The following is a 25,562-nucleotide window of genomic DNA, read 5'->3' as shown; positions in this document are numbered from 1 at the left end:
GCAGGAAAGGGTGATTAACCCCTGTCAGGGAGCATCTATAGGTAAGCTTTTCTGCTAGAGATGTGTGAACTCTTTGGACTGAAGAATTTGCCCTGCAGGTCCTTCCTCAAGCCAGCTCTGTTTTGATACTGCCTGATTACTGTTATTTAAAAAGTTTTGAGCAGCTGGTGAATAAAATCTCTGCATATTAAGTACTGTAATTAAATATGAAGTATTAGAATAGTAATTTGTATTGCTTCACCCACCTGTTTGTGTTTTGTCCGCCCGTGCTAGTGGCTGCTGGGTCAAGGATTAGGGCTCTCGCAGGCAATCCGGATTGGCTTTACTGGTGTGGTGCCCCAGGGTACGATGTTGCAACTGCTGTGACTCTGCTGTTAGAAATTACCAGCCCCAAAGCTGAGTTATTTTCTGCACTTGTGGTGTTTTAGGCTGCCCCGCAGAGAGGGGTCTGTGTCAAGGCAGTAAGCGGAGCGGGAGCGGTTACGGCACGTGTGCGGTTCCGCGGGGTCTGCGTCGAGCAGGGGTGCGACGAGGCACCTCGGGGCTGCGGCGGCTTTGCCTCGGCAGCGAGCAGCCGGAGCCCCGACATTCCGGGCTGTGTTTGCTCAGGGAAGGGAGTCGCGTCCTTGGGAGCAGCCGCCGAGCTGCGAGTATCACCCGGTAATAGAGGGACCCTGGGAGCCAGGACTTGGAGCTTGGAACAGCCTTTGGAGCCCTTGCGAGTTCTTTTTGACGAGCCCATGGATGGTGGAGTTGTAAACACCAGTCGTCTGTGCAGGACTGTTTGGTTTTTAGCTCTGTTTTACTCTTTAAAGACTCCCCAAGAACACAGACTTTTTCCAGCGTTGCCCCTGCAGACTTGCGTTGTGGTGTTTGCTCTTTCTAAAGCCCCCTAAAACATCAATATAGTGTCTGTAGGTTTATGGGGTTTAATATCAGTGCCACAGACGTAAAACACGGGAAATTCTAGATGTTAAAAGTTTATATTTAATATATATTAATGCTACTTTGAGTTTGTTTTTACCTAGGAATTAGTGTTAAAAGAAAATTATTGTTTTATGGCAGTCCAGAGTGTTTATCTGCTAGCAAGTGAAACTATTCTGTAGACACTCGCCGTCTTGATTTAGTAACACGTATTTCAAAATCTATTTCTTGACCTTATCGAGACTGTAATAAAATTTTAATATTTCCTCTTTATAGTAATACTAAGCTTTTTTTTTAGTCTCTAAGAATTCAAAAGCTGTAACTATGGGGGCTGTGAAGAGTCTGCTTTATTTCAGCATTAGGAGCATTTGGAACAGATGATTGACAGTGCTATAATTTGTAATTATAGTGTGGATACTTTAATTTTTAATCATTAAACTTGTTTTTTAATTATTAGAAAATTTATTCTGTCTTTGAAATTCTGCACTACATTCCATATAATAACAAAGTGACCAAATTGCCGCTTTAATTGCAAATTTGACTTGAATGACAGAATTATACTTGGTTCTTCCAAAAGACTTTGAACAGTCCCAGAGCAGTGGGGGAGAAGTGCCGTTCTGATGACGATCACCGCAATTTAGGCCTCTTCCTTTAAACTTAGCCTCTGAGAGAAAGTTTTTGTTTTCCAGGAAGGAAGGAGGTCGTTTCCACGCAGTTTCCCATTTACTTGCTGGGCAGATTTTCGTTTACTGTGATGCCGTGTTTGTATTTGAAGGATTGTAGTGATGAGAAGGTGGCAATGGTGGCTGAAGGCGAGGAGTCCTCCTGGAAGGTCCAGTGAAGCCTTCAGTTCAAAGCCTGGCACTTTCTTGCCAATTAACAATAGTTTACTAATCTGGGATGAGTACTTTCCATGGCCAGCTTTGTTTCTCAAGAGTAGGACCAGTGCCTGTGCTAGGCTGAGAACCTGTATGCCAGTCCCAGCGCAAAGCACCCTGCAATGGGGGGAGAGCTGGAGAAGCTCTGGGGGAAATGACTGACAAGCTGGAAGAGGCACGGCATGAACACATGGCGCTGATGATACTTGGATTTCTGCCACGGTGAACCCAGGAAAGGAAAAAAAAAAAACCCCATCTACGAGGATGGTGAGGGGACTGGAACATCTCTCCTACAAGGAGAGGCTGAGGGAGCTGGGCTTGTTCAGCCTGGAGAAGAGAAGGCTGAGAGGGGACCTTATCAATGCCCATAAATATCTGAAGGGTGGGTGTCAGGAGGACGGGGCCAGACTCTTTCCAGTGGTGCCCAGCGACAGAACAAGGGGCAACGGGCACAAACTGAAGCAGAGGAAGTTCCAGCTGAAGATGAGGAAGAACTTCTTCCCTCTGAGGGTGACGGAGCCCTGGCCCAGGCTGCCCAGGGAGGCTGTGGAGTCTCCTTCTCTGGAGATATCCAAGCCCCGCCTGGACGCGGTGCTGTGCAGCCTGCTCTGGGTGACCCTGCTTCGGCAGGGGGGTTGGACTGGGTGACCCACAGAGGTCCCTTCGAACCCCTAACGTTCTGTGATTCTGTGATAACCCCCAATCTTTGTTAAAGAGGTTTACTCTCGCTAAAGTTGGTGTTGGAGCACTTGCCTGTGCCCAAGACTGGAGAGGAGAACAACTTCTGGGGGGATAAATACAAGGCTTTGACCCTGAGGTGGAGCAATGGTAGCATGTGGAGGGTGGTTACGCTACTGCTCAGTCTGCTTTTATTTCCCTTGGAAGATCTCTCCCTGGTCTGTCTCGGCACACGGTGATGTGGAGGGAGGAGGGGGCCCAGCCCTGCTGTGGCTGTGTGGCTCTGTGCTGGGGGGCCGTGCCTTCAGGATGCTGGAGACAGCGGGGTGGGCAGCTGGGGATGGGGCATGGTCTTCCCTTTCCACTGGTGAATGGCTGTAGGGTGGGTGACTGTGTGACGGTAGGTGAGATGCCTTTTAAAAAAGATTCGTGTAGGTGTAGAGAGCAATCCTGATCTCGGATGGCCCTGCGGGCGCGGTCACACAGGCTGGGTTAGGAGGTGTAAATGAAGAACATGAGATGGTTTAGCAGGCATGGTGGTGTTGGGTTGATGGTTGGACTTAATGATCTTAGAGGTCTTTTCCAATCTTCATGATTCTATGATGCTATGATCTGCAGTAGCACCTGAAGGACTGAAAAAGATGATGGGAACTTTGGTCAAGGCGCCGTTGCTGCTCATGTGGGTTTTTCCCTCAGTGCAGTTCCTTTTACAGCCAAATATGTGTTCCCTCAGAGCCCTTTGGACTTGTTTGTTCTGCTTTCTCTGCATGGCAAAGATGGTGGATTTACTCTGAAGAACTATTTCCATAGCAACTACTTAGAAAATCATTCCTATGTTCTTCTATCACAACTTTTTCTATTTTGTTTTATAGACACAGATGAGGACACAGTGAAAAGATGTTTTGCTACGTTTGAAGAGAAGTTCTTCCAGACCTGTGAGAAAGAACTTGCCAAGATCAACATTTTCTATTCAGGTAAGATGCTTATTTGGGTATATTTGTGGAAAATACAGCAACACAAAAAGCATCTGAAGCTCCCAAACTTCCAGAATAACCACAGTAGTCGTGCACGTCTACAATCAGGTAATTATAGGGCAGGCGTACGTGGGAAACTGCTCTGGTTTAATCACAGATGTGGAGCTAAACCATGGTATTTGGATGGTGGGAAAATGAAGGGCAGGTGATTTCATTGCTTTGCAACAGCATCCTGCCGAACTTTAGGAAGATGTTCTTAAACTGAAGTGGTAGCTTACATACAGGGCACAGTTTCTCAGTTTATCCATGGCAACAGTCTCCTGTGCGTGTTTTAGGTGTGCTAAACTCCCTAGCTGGTGTTTCCTGAGCTTGGGCAGGAGTAGCTATCGTAGCCTTGCCTGTCTATGGCAACTTGACCATCTTGGTGTGCCAAACAGGTTTTTAAACACTTAACTCTTACTTAAACTCTTGCAGCTTCTTGGAGTAGATCAGCCAGTAGTGATTTGTCATTGGCTGCGTATAAAATCCTATTTAGTAAATTGAGTAAAAGTGTAATGGTGGCAAGGGTAGGAATTCCTAGGGGTCATACTTCAAAGTGCTATTGTTTGTTGTTTTCCCTGAGAAAGTTTGCTTTCCCACCCTCTGTTTTGAAAATAAACTTTAGAATGGGATAATCAGAAATTCACCCTGTATTATTGCTACAAGAGGCTTGGTAATAGTGTGCTCCAGTTCCACCCACCGTTACACTTCAGCTGGTTTTCAGCCTCTTTTGGTAAGGTTTCAAATGAGTTTTCAACTGGAAAAGCGTTTAAATATGGATACAATGACGCATTGACTTCTGCTCTACTTTCTCTTAACGTGTTGATTTGTTAACTCAGTGCTGTAAATGGGCTTTTGCAGCACAGGATGGTGGCCTTTTCCATTTCTGATGTTAATCTGGTAGCAAAGATGAAGTTGAATTGAGCAAAATATTTCAATAACCATCAGGCGATGGCTTTATTGCCAGCTATTTTATCGCTAGCAGAGCCCGGGTTGGGGACAGAATCACAGAATGTTCGGGGTTGGAAGGGACCTCTGTGGGTCACCCAGTCCAACCCCCTGCCGAAGCAGGGTCACCCAGAGCAGGCTGCACAGCACCGCATCCAGGCGGGTCTTGAATATCTTCAGAGAAGGAGACTCCACAACCTCTCTGGGCAGCCTGTGCCAGGGCTCCATCACCCTCAGAGGGAAGAAGTTCTTCCTCATCTTCAGCTGGAACTTCCTCTGCTTCAGTTTGTGCCCATTGCCCCTTGTTCTGTCGCTGGGCACCACTGGAAAGAATCTGGCCCCGTCCTCCTGACACCCACCCTTCAGATATTTATGGGCATTGATAAGGTCCCCTCTCAGCCTTCTCTTCTCCAGGCTGAACAAGCGCAGCTCCCTCAGCCTCTCCTCGTAGGAGAGATGCTCCTGTCCCCTCCTCATCCTCGTAGCCCTCCACTGGACTCTCTCCAGTAGCTCCTCGTGAGGAACATGAGACTAGCTGTAAGCACAAGAGATGCAGTAGCCGTGCACCACGGCTTGCCGCTGTTCAGCCGCTGTGCAGGGAAGGGAATCTCTTTGGGGCTGGCCAGCCATGCCTGCTCTTCTGGCTCCTGGAGCTGCAGTGGTTTGCGATAGCCAGAGCGGGCGTCAGAGCAAGGGCGAGGGGCAGTCGTCAGTAGAAGCAATGTGTTTTATTAGGCCAGCTGAGTTTTACTCTTTATGTGCATTTTTCTACATATAATTCCTACGGACCTAACGCAGAACAATTGCTCTATTTTGTTTCCCTGTGAGATCTTCTGCTCATGTCCCAGGTCTGAGGTACAGCTTTTATGCTCAGAAACGTGGCTTTTCTAGTTGTATCAGAGTGAAGGGAAGCCATTCAGAGGGACCTTGACAGGCAGGAGAGGTGGGCCTGCATGAACCACGTGAAGTTCAACAAGGCCAAGTGCAAGGTCCTGCATGTGGGTCGGGGCAACCCCAAACACAAGTACAGGCTGGGCGGAGAGTGGCTCGAGAGCAGCCCTGAGGAGAAGGACTTGGGGGTACTGCTGGATGAGAAGCTCAACATGAGCCAGCAACATGTGCTTGCAGCCCAGCAGGCCAACTGTATCCTGGGCTGCATCAAGAGAAGCGTGGCCAGCAGTGAGGGAGGGGATTCTGCCCCTCTGCTCCACTCTAGTGAGACCCCACCTGGAGTCCTGCGTCCAGCTCTGGAGCCCTCAGCATGAGAAGGACATGGATGAGTTGGAGCGGGGCCAGAAGAGGGCAACGAAGATGATCAGAGGGCTGGAGCACCTCTCACACGAGGACAGGCTGAGGGAGTTGGGCTGTTCAGCCTGGAGAAGAGAAGGCTCCAGGGTGACCTTAGAGCAGCCTTCCAGTACCTGGAGGGGCCGACAGGAAGGATGGAGAGGGACTTTTCACAAGGGTGTGTAGTGATAGGACAAGGGGGAATGGCTGTAAACTAACAGAGGGCAGATTTAGATTAGATATGAGGAAGAAATTCTTCCCCATGAGGGTGGTGAGGCCCTGGCCCAGGTTGCCCAGAGAAGCTGTGGCTGCCCCCTCCCTGACAGTGTTCAAGGCCAGGTTGGATGGAGCTCTGAGCACCCTGGTCTGGTGGAAGATGTCCCTGCTCATGGCAGGGGGTTTGGAACCAGATGATCTTTAAGGTCCCTTCCAGCCCAAACCATTCTGTGATTCTGTGATCCTGTGTACTACGAGCTAGACTCTGTGGAGGAAGTTCTGTCAATTCAGACGCGCAATACAGATTATCATTTTCCCTAATGAGGACCTGCTAGCACACGTGCCCCCCACATGTACGCGCCCGTTCCAGCATTGTTTAAAATGGCATTAATAATATAGGGTCGGGTTTTTTCCAGCTTGCTGTCATTTCAAAAAGTTGTCAGAGAGAATACATGTAATTTGAAAATCTCTTGTGAGGAGATTAAAATAACTCTTTTATTTGCTGAAGAGTGACGTGATTTTAATAGTATGGAAACCCTTTATTAAGGTTATTAACGTTAAGCTACATCAAGAAGTGCTCCATCAGTGGTTTCTCGATTGTGTCAGAGATTTGTCACGTCGGACCCTATTGTAACTCCAGGCGTGTGTTAGCTTGGATTATGACCTGGTACATCCTATTTATCAGAGGCTTATTGTGTGGCTTATTACACGCTTGTCTCTACGATGATAAATATTGTCCGTTTTCAAGAAAGCAAAGCTCTCTGTTGATCTCCGCTTCCCTTCCTCGTCGTCTTTCCCTGCGCTGCCGGGGGTTGCCCCAGCGCGGATGGTCCGCTGGGCACGGGCTGCTCCCGGCCGCAGCTCCTCGCCGGAGCACGCCAGGTTGCAGCGCCGTGCTGCAAAACGCCTGTGCCTTCCCCTGTGTGCTCAGAGTGCCGGCTCTCGTCAAGCACAGCCTGAATTCCCCAGACTGTTATCCCAGCTCGTAGGAAGGAAAACTGCCGCGAACTAAATCACCTTTGATGAACAATTTGTGATTATTTGGACCACGCTCAAGAAAATAGAAAGAAAAAAGAATAGCAGTAAAATTTTCAGGGAGTTCTGACAGAGGAATGCCGGTTCAAGTACTAAAGTTTTGGGTTGTGTTTGGAGTTTTCTAGAGGGGAGGTTTGTTTTATTTTAAATTAGCATCCTCAGGATCTGCTTGGGCTGCTGTTTAGCTGGTAACATTTCTGTGGTTAATTGAGGAGCTGGCTTTATTATTTGTAGGAAGCCACGGCTTATACTTGGTAAGCAGATTATTGAATATAATGTGTACAAGTAGGAGAAGGAAGAAGTGCTGAAAGAGCCTGCCTGGAATGCCTGGAGCACTGAGCCGGGTAGCTGTGAGCAGGTGTGGGCTCTTCACAGAATCACAGAATGGCAGGGGTTGGAAGGGACCTCTATGGGTCATCTAGTCCAACCCCCTGCCGAAGCAGGGTCACCCAGAGCAGGCTGCACAGGACCTGAATATCTCCAGAGAAGGAGACTCCACAACCTCCCTGGGCAGCCTGGGCCAGGGCTCCGTCACCCTCAGAGGGAAGAAGTTCTTCCTCATGTTCAGACAGAACTTCCTCTGCTTCAGTTTGTGCCCGTTGCCCCTTGTTCTGTCACTGGGCACCACTGGAAAGAGTCTGGTTCCGTCCTCCTGACACCCACCCTTCAGATATTTATAAGCATTTCTAAGGTCCCCTCTCACCCTTCTCTTCTCCAGGCTGGACAAGCCCAGCTCCCTCAGCCTTTCCTCGTAGGAGAGATGCTCTAATCCCCTCACCATCCTCGTAGCCCTCCGCTGGACTCTCTCCAGTAGCTCCTCATCTTTCTTGAACTGAGGAGCCCAGAACTGGACACAGCACTGCAGATGGGGCCTCACTAGGGCAGAGTAGAGGGGGAGGAGAACCTCCCTCGTCCTGCTGGCCACACTCCTCTTGATGCACCCCAGGATCCCATTGGCCTTCTTGGCAGCCAGGGCACACTGCTGGCTCATGGTCAACCTGTTGTCCACCAGCACTCCCAGGTCCCTCTCCGCAGAGCTGCTCTGCAGCAGGTCCGTCCCAAGTCTGTCCTGGTGCATGGTTCGATTACCTCCGCTCTGGTGAAACTGGGTTTGTTCACAGCCATGGCTGTGTAAACTGGAACTTGGGGGGAATTTTTCTAGTTCCTGGTGTGATAGCTTTTTACTGATCCTTCTTGTGTGAACTTTTCTTTAAACTTGGAAAGGAGAGTCAAAACCAACTTGGAGTTGCATAGTTGAGGTGACAACTTTCGATGGCGTGTTTTTTAGTCAGGATCTAGAAGGATTTTTGGGGCCAAGCTGCGTCTTCGTTGCAAGCGTTCTTGTTGAAGTCTGCCTCTGTTAGTTTTAGATTTCCTCTTAGTCTTTGCTGTGAGGTTGCTCCTCAGCCATCTCGGTGGGCATCGGGTCATGCGAAATGCTGCAGCACAAGAGTGGAGCTGGTTTCTCAGTGTGTGCTGCTTTTTTTTAACTCTTTTGAGCAGTTGTTTTTTTTTTGAAAGTTGCTTTTCAGAGTGCTAGATTAGTGCTAGTGGTGAACATCGTTTCAAATATTTATGCCCCCTCCCTGGCAGTGTTCAAGGCCAGGTTGGATGGAGCTCTGAGCACCCTGGGCTGGTGGAAGATGTCCCTGCTCATGGCAGGGGTGATGGAACCAGATGGTCTTTAAGGTCCCTTCCAACCCAAACCGTTCTGTGATTCTATGATATTTTGGAGTATGTTGCAAAATGAGAAATTCATTTCTGTTCTGCTTTGCCATTTCCCGAGGCCATTCCCTAGGGGGGCTGAAGAATAGCAGCATGCGTTTTGTCTTATTTCACTTCTCTAATGAATCCTGATGCTAAAAACCATACCTTAACAAGGTGAAATGATTTGTGGACTGGATAACCGGAGTCAGGAGGGAGAAGAAGGTGGCAGGGCTGCCCGTTCCCGGGAGTGGCCGGTCATGGCAGGACGGGTCGGGTGTCTGTAAAGCCTCATCCTCCGAGGGCTGCGAGCCTCCACTATGGCTGGGAGACAGCGTGTGGCTCCCTCCGGCAGCGCGCAGTCAGGAGTGTTTGGATTTGGGGATGATGCTTTTCTTTTACAGGGGTTGGTTTGCAAACAGACGGGAAAATTGCAGCAGCAGTTTTATAACTATTTCCAAGCATTGTTTTTTCTTTAATTGCTGTGTTATTAGGCTGATGGATTTTAAGATTTTTATGGACATAGGGACAATAGAGCGGTGCTCTCAACTGAAAGAGGAAAATTTAAACTCTTCCACATTTAATAATTTGATCCGAAAGAAATCTCCGTGTTTCACAGATGGCTTAACGTAACATTTTGAATACAGAGAGAGAACTTGTGAGTTGTATTCACATGAAGGCTTTGGATTCTAACAGCTACTCTTAACAGCTCTCTCTTACTTCTTCCTGAGAGAGTTCCCAAAGTGGGGAGAGATGGTGGTTGTTGCAGTCTGACCTTGTGTGTGTTAAATACGATGTGGTTGCAGGCTGCGGGCAGGCACTTCTCACTGTGGGCGGCGTTGCCTCTGTGCAGTGGAGTCCCTGCAGCTGTAGAAGTTGTCAGAGAGGAGTTGTGCTTTCCTGTCTTCTTAAAACCTCTTACTTGAGTAAAGTTCATAATCAAGAAAGTTACAAGGAGTTTCAGGCTCTCCTGTACTTGATTTTTCTATATTGATCACCATTTTCTGTTTGGAAAGGCATTCTCTTTCTGAAAGATATCTTATGCAGAGCGCTATAAAATTATTTACAGAGGGGTTTTGCTCTTAAAATTAACCAGAATTGAGTAAGACTGAGGAAAAGGTCAGAATTGCTCCCGTAAGAGTAAATCTTACGTTGGGGTGGGGGGGAGCAGTTGAGAATTACCATGAAGTTGTTAGGTAAGATACTAACGAAGAGAATTAAAGCACTAGCCGGGAGCCTGTCGGGCAGAGCGCTGGGCCCTGGTTTCTGCTGCGGCGGCATGTGTCCTGCTGAGTGGAGATGGCTCCGGCTCCGACGCTGGGGACCTGCTCACATCCTCCTGGCCATCACCAGCGCCTGTGGCCTGCCATGGTGCGTATCGACCAAGATGCCAAAGCTCTGAAGCCCCAGTGGGGGAAAAAGTCTGGAAGGAACTGGTTGTACAGAGTAAACAGAAAGATAATGGTGTCTGTTATGCTGCTTTTAGCATTAAAAAGGCTGTTATTTAGCCAACAAGGTTATTTTCTGAAAGTACATAAAGCAGCATGTTTAAAGGAGCACCTTTTTCATGCTGGAGATGTGAGGAAGAGAGACTGACTTGTTCTGAAAACACATCAAAATGATATTTAAATTCAGGTTGACTGTTGCTTTAATCAGTAAATAACGAGGCAGTGCTTCTAACCGGCATGAGCCTAAACTGAGGAACAGAGGGAGAAATTCTTACAGCAGATCATGTACAGCAGCAAGCAGCGCTGTAACTCCTGATCAAAGCAGAAGCGGTGTTTGGCAGAGGGGTTATGTTGCGCTCTGAGCAACAAAATTCAGCATCTCATTCAAAGTGTGTTTGTTTTGGTTTTTTCCTTTGATTTCCTTCTTGTCATATAAAAAGATAGTAAACACGTAGTCAGTAGTGGGTGCACAGAGCAGAGAAGCGCTTTGCTTACAAACTGTTGAGTTTCATAAGATCATCTAACAGGGCTTTTTTTCTAGTGATTTTTGTGCGTTTGCTTTATTTGAAAAAGGCGAGCAGCCTTCCTTAGCGCGCAGAGCAGACATGTGGTCACTGCTTTGGTATTTGGAGGAGACCCTATTTGCCTGGCTGCCTCCAGCTCCGGCTGTCCCGGACCCTGCCTCCCTGTGCCCCTGGTACCGGCGACCGCCGCGCAGCCTGGGCTGCTTCCACCCTTAACGGCTGTTCCTGCGGTCCTGGGACGAGCATCCTCTAGAAATCGGATCTGGGGTGGAAGCTGAGAGGTCCGAGTCCACTTCTAATGCTGCCTTAGTCTGTGCTGAAGGGACAGCCCCTTGGTTTCGATGACATTAATGAAGACCTGTCTGATGTAACAGCTTTGTTTTTGGAGAGGGCATATGTTGTACATAGAAATATATTCAAACCTGTAATGAGAAGGAGCTTCGTAAAAGAGAAGTATGCAGAGTTGTTGAATTTAATGCTTGGTGGGGGGAGGCCATGCAGGAGGGTACTCAATGCAGTGCTTTTTACCTACAGGCACGTTATTTGAAGAAAAGGTATAGTGCTTTTTACGGGCTCGGTAGGCAAGCTGCTACCCCCTCACCTATTTTTTCCCTTTCCTTGCTAACAGAAAAGCTAGCAGAAGCTCAGCGCAGGTTTACTACTCTTCGGACGGAGTTACAATCAACTTTGGATGCACAGAAAGAAGCCAGTGGGGCTTCCACGCTGCAGCGGCGCAGAAAGCCGGTCTTCCACCTGTCCCACGAAGAGCGTGTCCAGCATAGGAATATCAAAGATCTGAAATTGGCCTTCAGTGAGCTCTACCTCAGCCTCATCTTACTGCAGAACTATCAGGTACCCGCAAAAGGAGGCGGTTTTACAAAGCCCTGTGTGCAAATGTCTCTGTGGCTGTGTGTCCTTGAAATGCCTCACTCAAGCCAGTTTTTGATGTCTTTTTTTTATCTGGGGGGTTCCTAAACATTTTTAAGGAAAAGGCAGATGCATAGCAGCTAGCAGCATCCCTCTTGTTGCGTGTTGTTGAGCTAGAAATGCTAAGCCAACCTGCAGAAGGATCTTCCTCCTCCTCCCCTTTCTGGGCTGACTGACCCCAGCACCTTCAGCCCGGGCATGGTCGGGACGCAAAGTCACTTCGGGGTCGCCGCCTTCCGCAGTGTGTTGTTCTGTGCCGGGCTGGAGCTGGTGAGTTGGGAAAGAAGCTCTTTTATCTAATGTTTGTAATGAAACTTGAAATGCTAACGTACTGTTTCCACTTGGCGTTACCATGGTAGTGACTGTGACCTTGCTATATCAGAATTTCTTGTGAAAACATCCATTTAAAATTAATGTTTTTAATTCTGTAGGATACATGCTGGTTTGTCTTGAAGTATGAAAAAACAAATCTTTAGTTGTACTTGGATTTCTGGCCTGAAAGGGCATGGTAAATATTGCAGGTGCTGATTTTCTTCCAAAAGTGTTGAAACAGAAATCTGGAGCTCTTAAAATCTGTTTTTGCTGCTTTTGGTGTTAAATACTCTGAAATGCTTTTAAAAGCCTTATCGTGGCGGTTTTTAGCTTGTTAAATAAGAACGTTTCAACTTAAATTCAGTACATCTGTATTTAGATCTTTACCAGTGTTGTACTGGAGGATTTTACTGAACAAAATTTGCCATAAGAATTAATTGAATACCACTCTGCAGTATGGACAAAACTTAATTCTTCCAAAATTCTGCGTGTTTGTACCTTTCCTAAAGTGAAGTTATGTCTGAGCACGTGTCCAGAAACTATTCATGAGTTCTCAATAAAGCCCTTTAACTACTGGTTTCTAGTTCAAAATCCTGGGAAAGGTAGAGTATCTGTAGCTTTTCAGGAATGGAGCAAAGCAGTATTACCTGCAGTGATTTCCTCACTACTTTTTTCTTTTTTTTAAAAAAAGAAAAAGCTCTTGGTTACAAAAAAATCACTTCTGAGGCTTGAGGAAGGATTTAAATAGGGGATGACATAGGTCACTCCTTTGGAAAATCTTTTCCTACTATTCATCAGTGAAGAAAGGCATCTTGCACACTTCTATTCTTGCTTTTTGCTACGGTGAGTCCAGGTCCATTGTATATATACTATATAATGATGTAAAACCCATCGGGATTTGATAGCTTTCTGTTTCCAAAAGGAGCAGAGCTTCTTTCTAAAACATATCTTCAAAGAGAAAATGAGAAAAATTAGTTCAAATTGGTATTGAAATTGAGGAAAAGGAATACAAGTACTAAACCAGACATCGAACCAAATCCCAGAACGCTCCTCTTAATCACTTTTGAGCTTAGACAATAAGCACTAGGAATATTCGAGCTCTTGCAGTTTTGGAGAGGAAAACCAATAACCCGGTGGCACGATGACATAGCTGAGGCCTTCGTGTGGGAGGTAAAGTCAACTCAACAGCGGCATTATAAATACCAAACTCTGGCACTGATGAAATGCTGAGGTCTTGAGCTGGGCTACAAAGAAACGAAAATCCACATGAAGCAAATTCCTCAGTCTGGTACGGCTGAAGCAAGAGCAGAAGTTGCATCCGTTCATTCCAAAGGTGCGCAGCCCAAGTGGAACTATAACCTGTCACCAGGGCAGCTGTTGCTTGTTTAACTTTACCAATGATTAAACTTCTGTTAAAATGTCTTTATTGTTAACAGTAGTATATCATTCTAGAGTGTGTACATGTATCAATAAATCTATTTATTTTGAAATACTGTCTTTTAGAACAAACAAATCTTGAGAAATGAAGTAGGTAGTATTTACGTACGTATACTGTATAGAATATAGTACATTCATTGGGCAAATAACAGAGGCTGAACCGGTCTTCTTAAACTGCTGTGCGTTTGCCTTGCTGGTGCATTTCCCAATACGCTTGTATACGAGCAAAGATTTTTGAGTCTACTGTTTGATTCTACTTGATCTCGCATTATATTATTGCGCAAGTTGCACTGTGAGGGTTTTTTCCCGCCTTTAATGGCAGAACGCACCATTACTTGATTGACTTCACGATTCTGTGATAAAGACATGGTCTCATTTGCCCATGAACAATGTCCAGGAGTCAGCAGATGCCTGGGGATCTGACACAGGGATGATCATAGGTGTGTCAATAACAGGGCTTGGGGGCATTTTCTGCCGTTCTAGTTAGGGCAAGGTTCATCTTCCCAGATTTAGGTGTCCTGAAAGCGAGATGCCTCATCTGGGTTGGTCATGTCAGGCTTTCCTTATGATCGATACAGAAGAACAGGCACCTCCAGAGGTTGTTTCATTGCAGCCAAAGATAAATGTGTAAGAAAAGCCAGATGAATTGCCCTCAGGAGGTGTTTATAGATGCAAAACAATACAGGAACCCTAGGATGACCAGCTTAGACATCTAACTTCTAAGAAGCCTGCGCTGGGTGACCCTGCTTCGGCAGGGTAGCTAGACTAGATGACACACAGAGGTCCCTTCCAACCCCTGCCATGCTGGGATTCTGTGACTTCAATGGATTCGATTAGTATCCAGCAGAAAGGGAGGTCAGGCTTGGAAAAAGCCCACTGCCAAATAAAAGTATCGTGAATAGCAGAACACCCGACTGCCTAAACGGTGTGTGACTGTTGTGTTTTGCAGCTCCATCCCTGCGTGTTCCTTGTCAGAAGTACTGCTGGAACCAACGGGGTTTTTATCACGCGCTTTGGGGTTGCAGAATTTTGGCAGCCGGAGGACAAAACACTGCTGGAGAGGTTCTAGGGTGTCTGGCGTAACCATGCCCCGACCAGCCGAGGCACGCCAGTTAGGCTGTGATTGCACACGTGGCAGATGAAGTGATGTTAGCTCAGGCTACAGACAAATCTCTGACCAAAATCGTCGTTTTGTTGCATCTTTTTCATTTCAGTCGTAGGAAATAGCGATCTTCTCTCCCTGGGGTAGAGCGCTGGCTTTTCTAATAGAAAGTAATCAAAGTCGCTTGTCTGCAATAATGCAGATCGTTAATGCGTTGCCTTCCTGCTCCTGTCTCCCTAGCCTCGTTTCCCCACCTATTCAGTGGGGGTCTGGTATTAAATCACTCTGAGCGTAATTAGATTGAAAATAATTTCAGTGACTAGTTGGCGCCTCTCCCCAGGGCATTGGATTTTGCCATTTTCTCTGTTTGTTTCTTTCCAAGCTACTTTCTAAGCATTTTTGAAAGTGAATCTTGCCGTGGTCTGTCTGCATTCCTGCCGTTGCTTGAATGAAACGTTGAGTCTTTTGAGTGGCCTTTTCTGTAGGATGAAGCGCAGGATTTCAAGCGCAGCTTGGCACAGCCTGCAGTGGGATGAGCTTTGCCTGTCTTCATTGCTGTGCATTAGAGGAGTGTTGGGTCAGGGCTCGTTTATAACTTGGAAATCAACCGTTACTTCTTCTTTTAATGTAGCGTGGTGTGCTAATCTCGCCAGACTAGAGGGTTCCATCTCCCATGTCTGCAAGCCTAGACCAGTTTTGCGGACATTGTGCAACGTACTCTGTGGAAGAGGGTGCTGTTATGGGGTGCCCGTGTCTGGGCTTAATCTGCAGTGTTTGAAACTTCCGTGCAAGGGTTTCCCTTCTGTAATGCACTTATCTGGGGAACTGGATTTGAAACCAGTGTAAAGCCTAAAGAAACTGGAAGTCAGTAGCCTAGCCTTTTTGGAAGGGAAGACCCCCTGAAGGATTGGTAATGACTGTGGGGGAGCTGGGACAGAACATAGTCTTTCTGCAGCCTTATATCTTCGTTAAGAGCTGATTACGACTATGCCTAATCCAGAGGCCGGTTGCCGAGCTGCGGCACTGGGGACGTGTGCAGTAAGGTGTGCTCGGACAGAGGGAGCGTGTCGTGAGACAACTTCAAGCGCACAAGTCTGGAGTGTGTCCAGAGGTCATTTGTGCTCAGTGAGGCTTCCCCAGGAACGTCCTCGCTTCCTGCGTGAAGGAGAAGAGTGGTGCCAGTTTGGCTTTTCAGGGAGTATGAGGTTGAGGTAGTTCCCTGCAAGGAAGTTACCTCTCTTTACGCCCTGGAGTCCCACATTTTTTCTGTTATTTGCAAGGGATATGTATTACTTCTAACAATGCAATAACTCAAAAACTCCTGACAATAGGTTCAATACTTTTGATTCTTCTCACTGTCTATTCCTTTTTTACTAGAGCTGGAAATATAACCGTGTAACTTTCTCGGGAGCTGACACAGGTTAAAAGCCAGTAACTCTTTTCCCTTGCCTGCAGAACCTGAACTTCACCGGCTTCCGCAAGATCTTAAAGAAGCATGACAAGAACCTGGAGACGACGCGGGGAGCAGAATGGCGGGTGGCCGAGGTGGAGGTGGCACCCTTCTACACCTGCAAGAAGATCAACCAGCTTATCTCCGAAACAGAGGTAAAGAGGCTAGCCTGGCCACTCTCCGCTCCTCTCTGAAGTAGAAAACAACGTTTTCTTGTTCACTACTGATTCCTGTAGTGTTTTGCCCTCTCTATAGCTTGCATTCACCACCAAGACAACTATTAATTGATATTGAAATGCCACTGATTGCTGGCACTGCTTACAGAAATCTGTGTATGTTCCCTTCAGCTGGTAACTTTTCACTCTGAAAAGCTCACACAGGGTTAGTTCATGTTGTGTAGTAACGGAGTGCAGCGTGGGGAGCGGTTTGTATCTCTGTTACCGTGTGCTGGAAGAGTATTGGGCAAGGGCTCAAAAGTAACTTGGAAATCAACCACTTTTTTTTTGTTTCACTTGAATGCAGTACCATGTGCCTGTCATCAGAATGATGTGTCTTTATCTTCTTAGGAAGTGGTGACCAACGAGTTAGAAGATGGAGACAGACAGAAGGCTATGAAGCGTTTGCGTGTTCCACCCTTAGGAGCAGCTCAGGTGAGAGATCAAGTTGTGTAGCGAGGCTGCTTCTCTGGCTTGTCAGGGTGCCAAATCAGATTCAAAGTTTGAACAAAGTAGTGAAAAGAATTGATGTGAGCACACTCGGCAAATTGTGAGGGGGGCATGGTCACATAATCTGCTTTAGCTCCGGAAGATTTGAAAATAGCTTGCTTGCTATTGCTAATACATGCAGACAAGGTAATGAAGGGATGAGGGCACTGAGATGCCCAAGCTTTGTTTCAACACAGCAACAACATAGGCAAGAATATTATGCAGCCCTTTCAGTTTAAGAAACCTCTCTTCAAGAGCAACAGTGCGATCAGAGATCAGAACGTTATATCCCTGGTTTTAAATTTACTCTGCAAAATAATCTGACTTTACTGATAGCCAGTTACCCCACCTTAATTCCACCATTGCTTTGTTCGCAGCCTGTACCAGCCTGGACTACATTCAGGGTTGGATTGTTCTGTGGGCTGTTCGTTGCACTGAATGTCACCGTCATACTTTCAGGTAGGTGTTGGCGGCTGGACCGGGCCGGCTGCTGTACCTTGGTTTGGGGCTGTTCTCGTCACTTCCCAAGGGCCTGGACCTGAACTGGGTTGGTCAGGATGTTCTGGGTTGGATCAGCCAGAGTCAGACCACACTGTTGTGAATTACGAGTTCTGCTCAGTGATAGGTTGTGGTTTTTCTCATGTTATGTATGTGGGTTTTGGACTTTGAGTGCGTTATGATTTGTTCTCCCGGTTTTTTCCTTACTCCTGGAGGGGTATTCTGGAGGTACAACGTCCATGTATAAAGACAGATTTCTGTTACCGTTCGTGGAACACGCAGCCCTTGCCCACCTTGAGAGAGGTACTTGTAAAACTGAAATTTTGCATCTAAGTACCGACTCCCTACAGAGAATGAGACCAGACACAGAGCCATGGGACCACCGTGCCACTCAAGACATTTTCATGTAGAAGTTTCTAGGATTTCAATGCCTGATGCCTATTAATGGAATTAACTGATTTTTTTTTTTTTATTTCATGTTGGCAGATTTTGGCAAGATTGTTTAAAAGCTACGATGAATTACTGCGTATCTCAGGCCTTGGTTTTATTTTGCTTTACGCCTTCAGAGTTTGGACTCTGATTAGACTAAAAGCCATGTTAGCCCTGTAGATCCAGATACAACGCTTAATCACAAGCGGCTTTACTAATTGCATGTGTGATTTCAGTAGTGTTGTAACTTGCTTAAGCAGGACAAAGGAAAAAGCTTAACAAGTCAACTTAGGAGCTCTTGCGTTAGGGAAAGCCTAGGTCTGTGTTTTTGACTTAGAAGAATTTTTAATCAGATGTTTCTGTAATTGGATCCAGTCATCTCTTGGGATAAAATTTCTCCGTCTGAGAAGCTGTTTGCAGTGCTTCCGTTTTGGGCTTGCTGTGGCGGAGGCAGAAATTTGACCCGTCTGTCTGAAGGATCCGTTTAATGTGTATAAGCTGTTCTTTATTCATCGTATCTTTATTCCCTGTAACTTACGTGTTTGATCTCCGTGTGAGATGCAAATACGATTGAAGCCGGTTGTGTTTGCGTTATCTCTCAGTATTAAGCATGAAGAAGTAACACAGTTGTGAGAAGGAATTCATAAAAATGATTATATCTCTAAAGCAGATGTTACTGAACTAGTGTGAATAATAGGTGTGTGTGTATCAGCAGACATGATCTGATATCTATGTGTTACTTCGGATATTGGGCAAACCCTGGGTTCTGGCGGCAAAGCGTTTGGTTTTAATCGGCTATTACTTTGCTAACCTCTCTTCTCCTTTTGCCAAATTGTTTTTATGACTTGATTGACTAAAATATGATTTTAGTGCCATATGTGTAGAATCTGTGAAGTGGGATTAGAACATGACTTCTAATAGCAAACCGCTTCTGCATGGCCTGACTTCAAAAGTAGAATGGCAGCATGTTATGGAGATGAGTTCACAGTAACTTGGGGTCTGTTAAAGGCTGCAGATGCTACAGGTGGATATCAGAAGAGTGTCACCCTAAAGAACAGAAATGTTCAGGCCTCACTGTTCCTGTATCAGCTTTCCTAGGTGACAAGCTAGTGTGTAGCTGACGTTGAAGGTTTGTGGAAATGGGCCTGTGTTTTATTAACCAGAAACCTGTAAGATGTCATGCAAAATCTCTTGCCGCAGCGGTGCCGTGTCTCTTGTTGGAGCATTGGGCTGCGATGCCGTTGGGCTTGTCACCAGGGCCATCTTCCTCTCAGAGCACCTTGTTCGGAGCCCACCCTCACAGAATCACAGAATGTTCAGGGTTGGAAGGGACCTCTGTGGGTCATCTAGTCCAAACCCCTGCCGAAGCAAGGTCACCCAGAGCAGGCTGCACAGGACCGCGTCCAGGCGCGTCTTGAATATCTTCAGAGAAGGAGATTCCACAGCCTCCCTGGGCAGCCTGTGCCAGGGCTCCATCACCCTCAGAGGGAAGAAGTTCTTCCTCATGTTCAGCTGGAACTTCCTCTGCTTCAGTTTGTGCTCATTGCCCCTTGTCCTGTCGCTGGGCACCACTGGAAAGAGTCTGACCCCATCCTCCTGACACCCACCCTTCAGATATTTATAAGCATTTCTAAGGTCCCCTCTCAGCCTTCTCTTCTCCAGGCTGAACAAGCCCAGCTCCCTCAGCCTCTCCTCGTAGGGGAGATGCTCCAGTCCCCTCATCATCCTTGTAGCCCTCCGCTGGACTCTATCCAGTAGCTCTTCATCTTTCTTGAACTGGGGAGCCCAGAAGTGGACACAGTACTCCAGATGGGGCCTCACCAGGGCAGTGTAGAGGGGAAGGAGAACCTCCCTCGACCTGCTGGCCACAATCCTCTTGATGCACCCCAGGATTCCATTGGCTTTCTTGGCAGCCAGGGCACACTGCTGGCTCATGGTTAACCTGTCGTCCACCAGGACACCCAGGTCCCTCTCCGCAGAGCTGCTCTGCAGCAGGTCCGTCCCAAGCCTGTACTGGTGCATGAGGTTGTTCCTCCCCAGGTGCAGGACCCTGCATTTGCCTTTGTTGAACCTCATCAGGTTCCTCTCTGCCCAGCTTTCCAGCCTGTCCAGGTCACGCTGAATGGCAGCACAGCCTTCCGGTGTGTCTACCACACCTCCCAGTTTGGTGTCGTCAGCAAAGTTGCTGAGGGTACATTCTAACTCTTCATCCAGGTCGTTGATGAAGAAGTTAAACAAGACTGGGCCCAGTACTGACCCCTGGGGGACACCACTTGTCACCAGCCTCCAACTAGACTCAGCGCCGCTGATGACAACCCTCTGAGTTCTGCCATTCGGCCAGTTCTCTATCCACTTCACCGACCACTCATCCAGCCCACACTTCCTGAGCTTCCCTAGGAGGATATCATGGGAGACTGTGTCGAAAGCCTTGCTGAAGTCCAGGTAGACAACATCCACGGCTCTCCCTTCGTCTACCCAGCCAGTCATGTCATTGTAGAAAGCTATTAGATTGGTCAGGCATGATTTCCCCTTGGTGAATCCATGCTGACTACTCCTGATAACCTTCTTTTCTTCCACTTGCAGAGTAGAGGGGGAGGAGAACCTCCCTCGTCCTGCTGGCCACACTCCTCTTAATGCATCCCAGGATCCCATTGGCCTTCTTGGCAACCAGGGCACACTGCTGGCTCATGGTTAACCTGTCATCCACCAGGACACCCAGGTCCCTCTCCGCAGAGCTGCTCTCTAGCAGGTCTGCCCAGCCTGTACTGGTGCATGGGATTGTTCCTCCCCAGGTGCAGGACCCTGGACTTGCCCTCGTTGAACTTCATCGCTGAAGGGGATGAGTTGATTGAGCTGACTCCAGGAGATGACTTCGCTTGTGTTGGATTTAAGCAGAAACAGTACACGAATGGAAAATCTCTTTGCCTCGGGGCTGTAGTACAGCTGGGCTGGGCCGTGCCAGTCTGAGACCTCGTACGCCTTAGCTGGGCGCTTCCCTGCGTGGGGGTTCCTTGAGGGTCTGCAGTCAAAGTGCTCGGCTGTAGTGAAGAGAATGGTTCGATTGGGAAGCGTGAGAAGGGAATGAAATCTAGCCTTTATCCTGCAGAAGCTAAACTAGATAGGGCTGGGTAGCAGAGGAGAGAACATACAGAATACTCAGCTACTGTGTTGTTGGTAGCTCAGCGCGTTGTGTTGTTCAGGATCTGCTTTTTCTCCAGAACCAGCTGCCGTGTCACACTGCAATTATGGTCCTCTACCACCCTGAGGGTCCAGAAATAAGATTAGCAGGCATTAGCCATGGAAGTCGTATGCGATACCGTTACATTAAACTGCGTTCAGCTCGGGATAAGCCTTTGTCTGGGTGTTCTGTCTCGGATCGCACGCAGCACATCTGTCCTCTGCTGTCTGGTCATTTCGGACTCAGTATTTTTGGGGCTACTCTGTCCTGCGTGGAAGCATCTCCCTTGGCCTCGTCTGCAGGCATTTCAGATTCACATTTGAAATGCATGCTTTTGCAGTTCCATGTTGAAGACTCATTTCTTTCACCTTCTGCAGGGTGTCTGTCATTTCTGTCCAAAATTTTCCTATGTTTTGCCCAAATCCCTTTTTCTCTCTTAAGTTTTCTATTCAAAGCAACATTTGAGTTGTCATTCCTGACATCATTTTCCTCCACAGCTTCATTGGATGTAAAGTGCCAATGCTGAACTCATGAAACTTCTTAAAGATACGCGTTCTCTGAAGAAAACTTTGAAAAAGTTGGCACTGTCATTCAGACAGGAGGGTTTGTGAGAATAGATTCTCAGTGTCGATTCTGTAAAGCTGCCTGGGTGGTTTTTGCCCTCTTAGAAAGCATGTGGGTGCGAAACACCCCGTGAAACTGAAAGGGAGGGTTTGAACAACTGCATTTTGTTTGGGCTCTTCTCATAAAACCCGTAGTGGGCAACCAGGGGACAGTATTTTGCAGAGGGACTTGTGCTAGAGAGAACTACTGCTGTCTAAGGCTGCTCATTGTTTGAAACGAAGCAAATTTCTTCCCAAAACCGCAAAGACTGAACAAAGGAAGCAACAGGCTTGCCAGTATTGCTGCCTCGTGTTGGGTTTTCTGTTTGGGTGCGGCTGGAAATTGTATTGCTAGTTATGAATATGTATTACATTACGGTTGTATTGAGTTCAGTGGTTAGGCACAGTTTAGCATTGTTTTAAATGCTGTAAATGATGCTTCTCGGTTTTGTGGGGAGCTGAAGTGTTTGTGTATCTGTCTGGTGGGATTTCATCTCCATTAAACCAGAACATTAAAGTGCATATGGGCACGATTTATGCTAGTGCTGTCCCTCGTGCCTGTAGTGTGAGACAGGGGACTTGAGATGCTGCTAATGACCTGACTGAACCATCTGGAGAGAGAATTTTCCCCAGAATACTCCTAAATCCTCTGACAGGTTAGGCAAAATGTCCTCCGCTTGCTGGTGTATGCAAGTGCTTCCGAGCGTACCCCGTTTTCCCGGGGTACAGCCGAGCATCCGAGGGCCGGCACAAAGCGGTGGAGCGCAGCTTTGCTTGCTGACGTGACTTGTGCCATCGCTAAGGTTGTGTCTTTTTTGTGTTGGCCAGGTGTGGCTTTTATAGATGGACCAAATGTGTGGCCACTGGTGAGAATCTATCGAGGTGGCTTTCTCCTGATAGAATTCCTCTTTCTCCTGGGTATCAACACGTATGGCTGGCGACAGGCTGGAGTGAATCACGTCCTCATCTTCGAACTCAATCCCCGCAGCAACTTGTCCCATCAACATCTCTTTGAGGTAAAGAGAGTCGACGGTAGGAGGGGCTGCGCTGCGCAGCGTGTCGGGAGGATAAATCCTGCGCCGTTTCCTGGCAAGGAGCTCTAACACAATTAGAAGAGGAAGTTGCTGGAGTCTGATTAGATTACAGGATGGAGCACTGCTCTCCCTTTGCTTATAACGAGAATTCATTGCAGGTTTCGGAGCTATATTTTCATAAGGTGTCTATGTGTTTTTTCTTTTTCTGTAGATTGCTGGTTTCCTGGGGGTTTTGTGGTGCCTGAGCCTGCTGGCGTGTATATATGGTAAATTCACCTACATCCCCATGCAGGTGAATCCACTCATCCTGTACGGCTTCATGTTGCTTTTTCTCATCAACCCTACCAAAACCTTATATTACAAGTCCCGTTTTTGGCTGCTCAAACTATTGGTAAGTCTCAAACCTGATTTAAATAAATAAATTTTTTAAAAATGCTGTAGCTGAGCAGTTAAGTGTATACAAGCGTCGCTAGGCTTTAGGGAAGAGGGATGCTCGTACCGCTGTGTACCCACAGAGCAGACCTGAGAAGGTGTTGACTGTGAGCGGGTGTTGAGCATGGGTTTACAGAAGCAACTTCTGCTCACCTGTACCAGTCTACCATTATCTTCCCGTCGCAGGTAGCTACTTGTTAATCTTCCTATAGACAGCTGTGTACGTACTTTTGGACGCATAGAAACACTCGGCTCTCTGTGCTGGTTTGTTCCTTAACGTGGTGAAACAGTTTGGTTAGGGTTACGGTGCTGGAAGGCAAGGCGACATGGGTGCTCCTCAGCCCAGACTGGGTGAGTGCTGACACTGAGAGGGGTTGCTTTGCGAAGGCTGCTGCTTGTGAAATCGTGTTCATGGGTGGGCTTTTATTCAGTAAATCTTTTTGTCGTCTTAAACAAACTATTTGTTGTAGACCCAGCTCCTATTTTCCTGATAAATCCAGTAAATTGAATGTAAGTATGCATGCTGCTTCAGTGTTCTAGTTCTAGGTGGGAGCTCCAGAAGAACAGCTTTCAAACTTGTTGGAGGGGCTGTTTCTTCCCAAATGGCTGCTTCACACGCTCATCCCCACCTTGTATGCCCTTTTAAGTTGATTTTAATCAAGTTGATTCGCTCGATACCTTGTTCTTGCTGGAAGTGCTCTGAGAGCATCGGGCGGAAGAGGGTTTGGCTGGCTGGTGTTATTCGTAGAATCATTTTAATGCCAATTAAAACAATTAACTTTATCTGGAACAAGACAAAGATGAAATGTAGAATCATGCTTCAGGCGTGTGCGTGCAGGTATACGCACAGCTAGTTAACCTCTGTGCGCTTACCTCTGGTATTTGATTTGCTAGCTTACTACTAGTTCGGTTTGTTTTTATTCTTGCCTTGCAGCGTTCAGCCGTCTCTCATAGATGTACCTTTAGTCCCCAGCCTCGTTAGTCTCCCTGCTGTTCCTTGGTGCTGGGGGAAGCACTGGAAGTGCTCTAACCGTGTGAGCAATATCTGTGCTAATTTACCTTAATGTCTTCACCGGGTAGGATCCTCAGGCTTCAGAGCTCTTCCTTTCCAGTTCCCACTCTGTCCCGGCTGTCTCTAGACTGCGCCACGCTCTGCGATACAGACATACGTCCGAGCGTGCGCGGGCCAGTTCATCCCGAGGTCTCCTGGGGAAGAAAACTTCATCAAAATGCAAGATCACCTTAATGGTGGAAAATGACACAGCACATCTGACTGTGCTGTGCGGAAGGGGGCAGGGGGAGAAAGAGGCCAGACAAACCACATCAAGAGCAGCTGTTAGGCTTTTCTAATTTTTATTGTGTGTAATTGGCCAGCTGGGCGTGTTTTATTTCTCCTTGCAGTTGCCAGCAGCTATCTGGGTGAAAGAAGGTTGAAACAGCGCAGTTCTTAGAACTGTGCTGTTCACACGCGTTTTGGTTTGGTGAGCGGTTTTCTTCACATGCTTGATAGGTTTCATTTCCAGCCGAAACGAAGTCTGACGTATCGGGTGTAGCAGAGCATTACTGGCACCCTCAGTTTTTCTAGAACCAAATCAAGAGCATACTTTTAGTGCGCTGTAGCACTTTGTGATGGATCTCGGGGGGGCTCGCTGCATCCACCCGCACTCATCAACAACTGCTCGTTGGTAGTCGTGAGCGGGATCTGTTTTCATCATCCCTGAGGGACTGCAAGTTGCACCTGAACTGGTCATCGTCTGAGTGAAAAAAGTTATTTAGCCCATCATAAGTTTAATTCCCATGCCAGGCTCTTCTTTCTCGCCTGCGTGCTGAGGTGAGCCTTCTCTGCCCCTTTGCTGCCGGATGCGAGCCCACGGGCGCGCTGGTGTAGGCTGAGGAGAGCGGCTCACCGGGGGAATCGGATCCGAGCGCAGGGGGTGGCACAGCGTCTGCGTGCCCACGCTCTCCGCAGGGCACCGAAACGGCGAAACGACCGCGGGGGGCCTGCCTGAGAGGTGAAAATCGAGCAAGTCTTTAGCTCCAGCTCAAATATCTGCTGTCTCAGCACTTAGTAAAGCTGCAGTAATCAGCACCAGGAAGACACTGCTTGCATTGTGGAACCGTTGACGTATAATTGCAACCGATTACTTAAAACTGAGGTTCATCTCCAGCTTTTGGTATTTTATGGCTTTATTCTTGCGGCCTGTCTTCTCTGGAGGATGCTGCAGACGCTGCCCAGCTGGGAAGTGAGGAGTTGCTGGCACCGGCTGGTAGCTGGGCTGCGGCTCCGGCTGTGCCCGGGCAGCGTGCCGCGGCAGCCAGAAACCACCCTGCCCGACACGTGGGGCTGGGAGGGTCCAAACGGCAGCTCACGTTCTCGAGGGTAATGGACTGAGATACCGGTGCCTTAGCTAGGTCGTGGACACATCTACTCACTCCTCATCTGCTGTAACCTTCAGGTGGAAAGCTTCTACTCGCTTAAAAGTTTTATGCTATTATCTGGCAGTGCCCAAGCCTCTCTCCCTAAATTAAATAACAACATGGTCTTTATTAATTTCTTCTTTTTTCAGAGAGATCTATCTGTAAAGCCGTTTTCACATTTCTTTTATTTTAGTGAGTCTTGGTTTCTGGGGAAAATAAAGCTCTGTGATGAAACAGGTAAAGGCGGTATCAAGGAGTGCTGGTAAAATGGAGGAAGGACCCTACGAAGAGGAAGGACCCTTCGAAGAGGAAGGCTGGTGTGGCTTTTCTGACCTCTGCAGAAGCCGTTCTGCAGCTGGACTGCTCTGACTGAGGGCAGACCTC

At 47.5% G+C, this 25,562-nt stretch overlaps 1 protein-coding gene across 1 annotated transcript in view; it reads left to right on the top strand.

Annotated features, from left to right (window-relative positions):
- Positions 1 to 25,562, top strand: part of XPR1 (xenotropic and polytropic retrovirus receptor 1) — a 122,283-nt gene that overhangs the window by 77,666 nt on the left and 19,055 nt on the right. Inside the window, exons 3-9 of the mRNA XM_075422520.1 lie at positions 3,353 to 3,454; positions 11,284 to 11,507; positions 15,889 to 16,038; positions 16,450 to 16,533; positions 16,965 to 17,046; positions 22,123 to 22,310; positions 22,540 to 22,719. Of these exons, the coding sequence (XP_075278635.1) occupies positions 3,353 to 3,454; positions 11,284 to 11,507; positions 15,889 to 16,038; positions 16,450 to 16,533; positions 16,965 to 17,046; positions 22,123 to 22,310; positions 22,540 to 22,719 (1,010 nt within the window). The remainder of the gene's footprint in view (positions 1 to 3,352; positions 3,455 to 11,283; positions 11,508 to 15,888; positions 16,039 to 16,449; positions 16,534 to 16,964; positions 17,047 to 22,122; positions 22,311 to 22,539; positions 22,720 to 25,562) is intronic.

Source organism: Opisthocomus hoazin, chromosome 6, assembly GCF_030867145.1.
Source record: "Opisthocomus hoazin isolate bOpiHoa1 chromosome 6, bOpiHoa1.hap1, whole genome shotgun sequence".
NCBI classification, from domain to species: domain Eukaryota; kingdom Metazoa; phylum Chordata; class Aves; order Opisthocomiformes; family Opisthocomidae; genus Opisthocomus; species Opisthocomus hoazin.
Note: the sequence above shows the minus strand (reverse complement) of the source record. Positions and strands in the feature narration are given on the sequence as shown.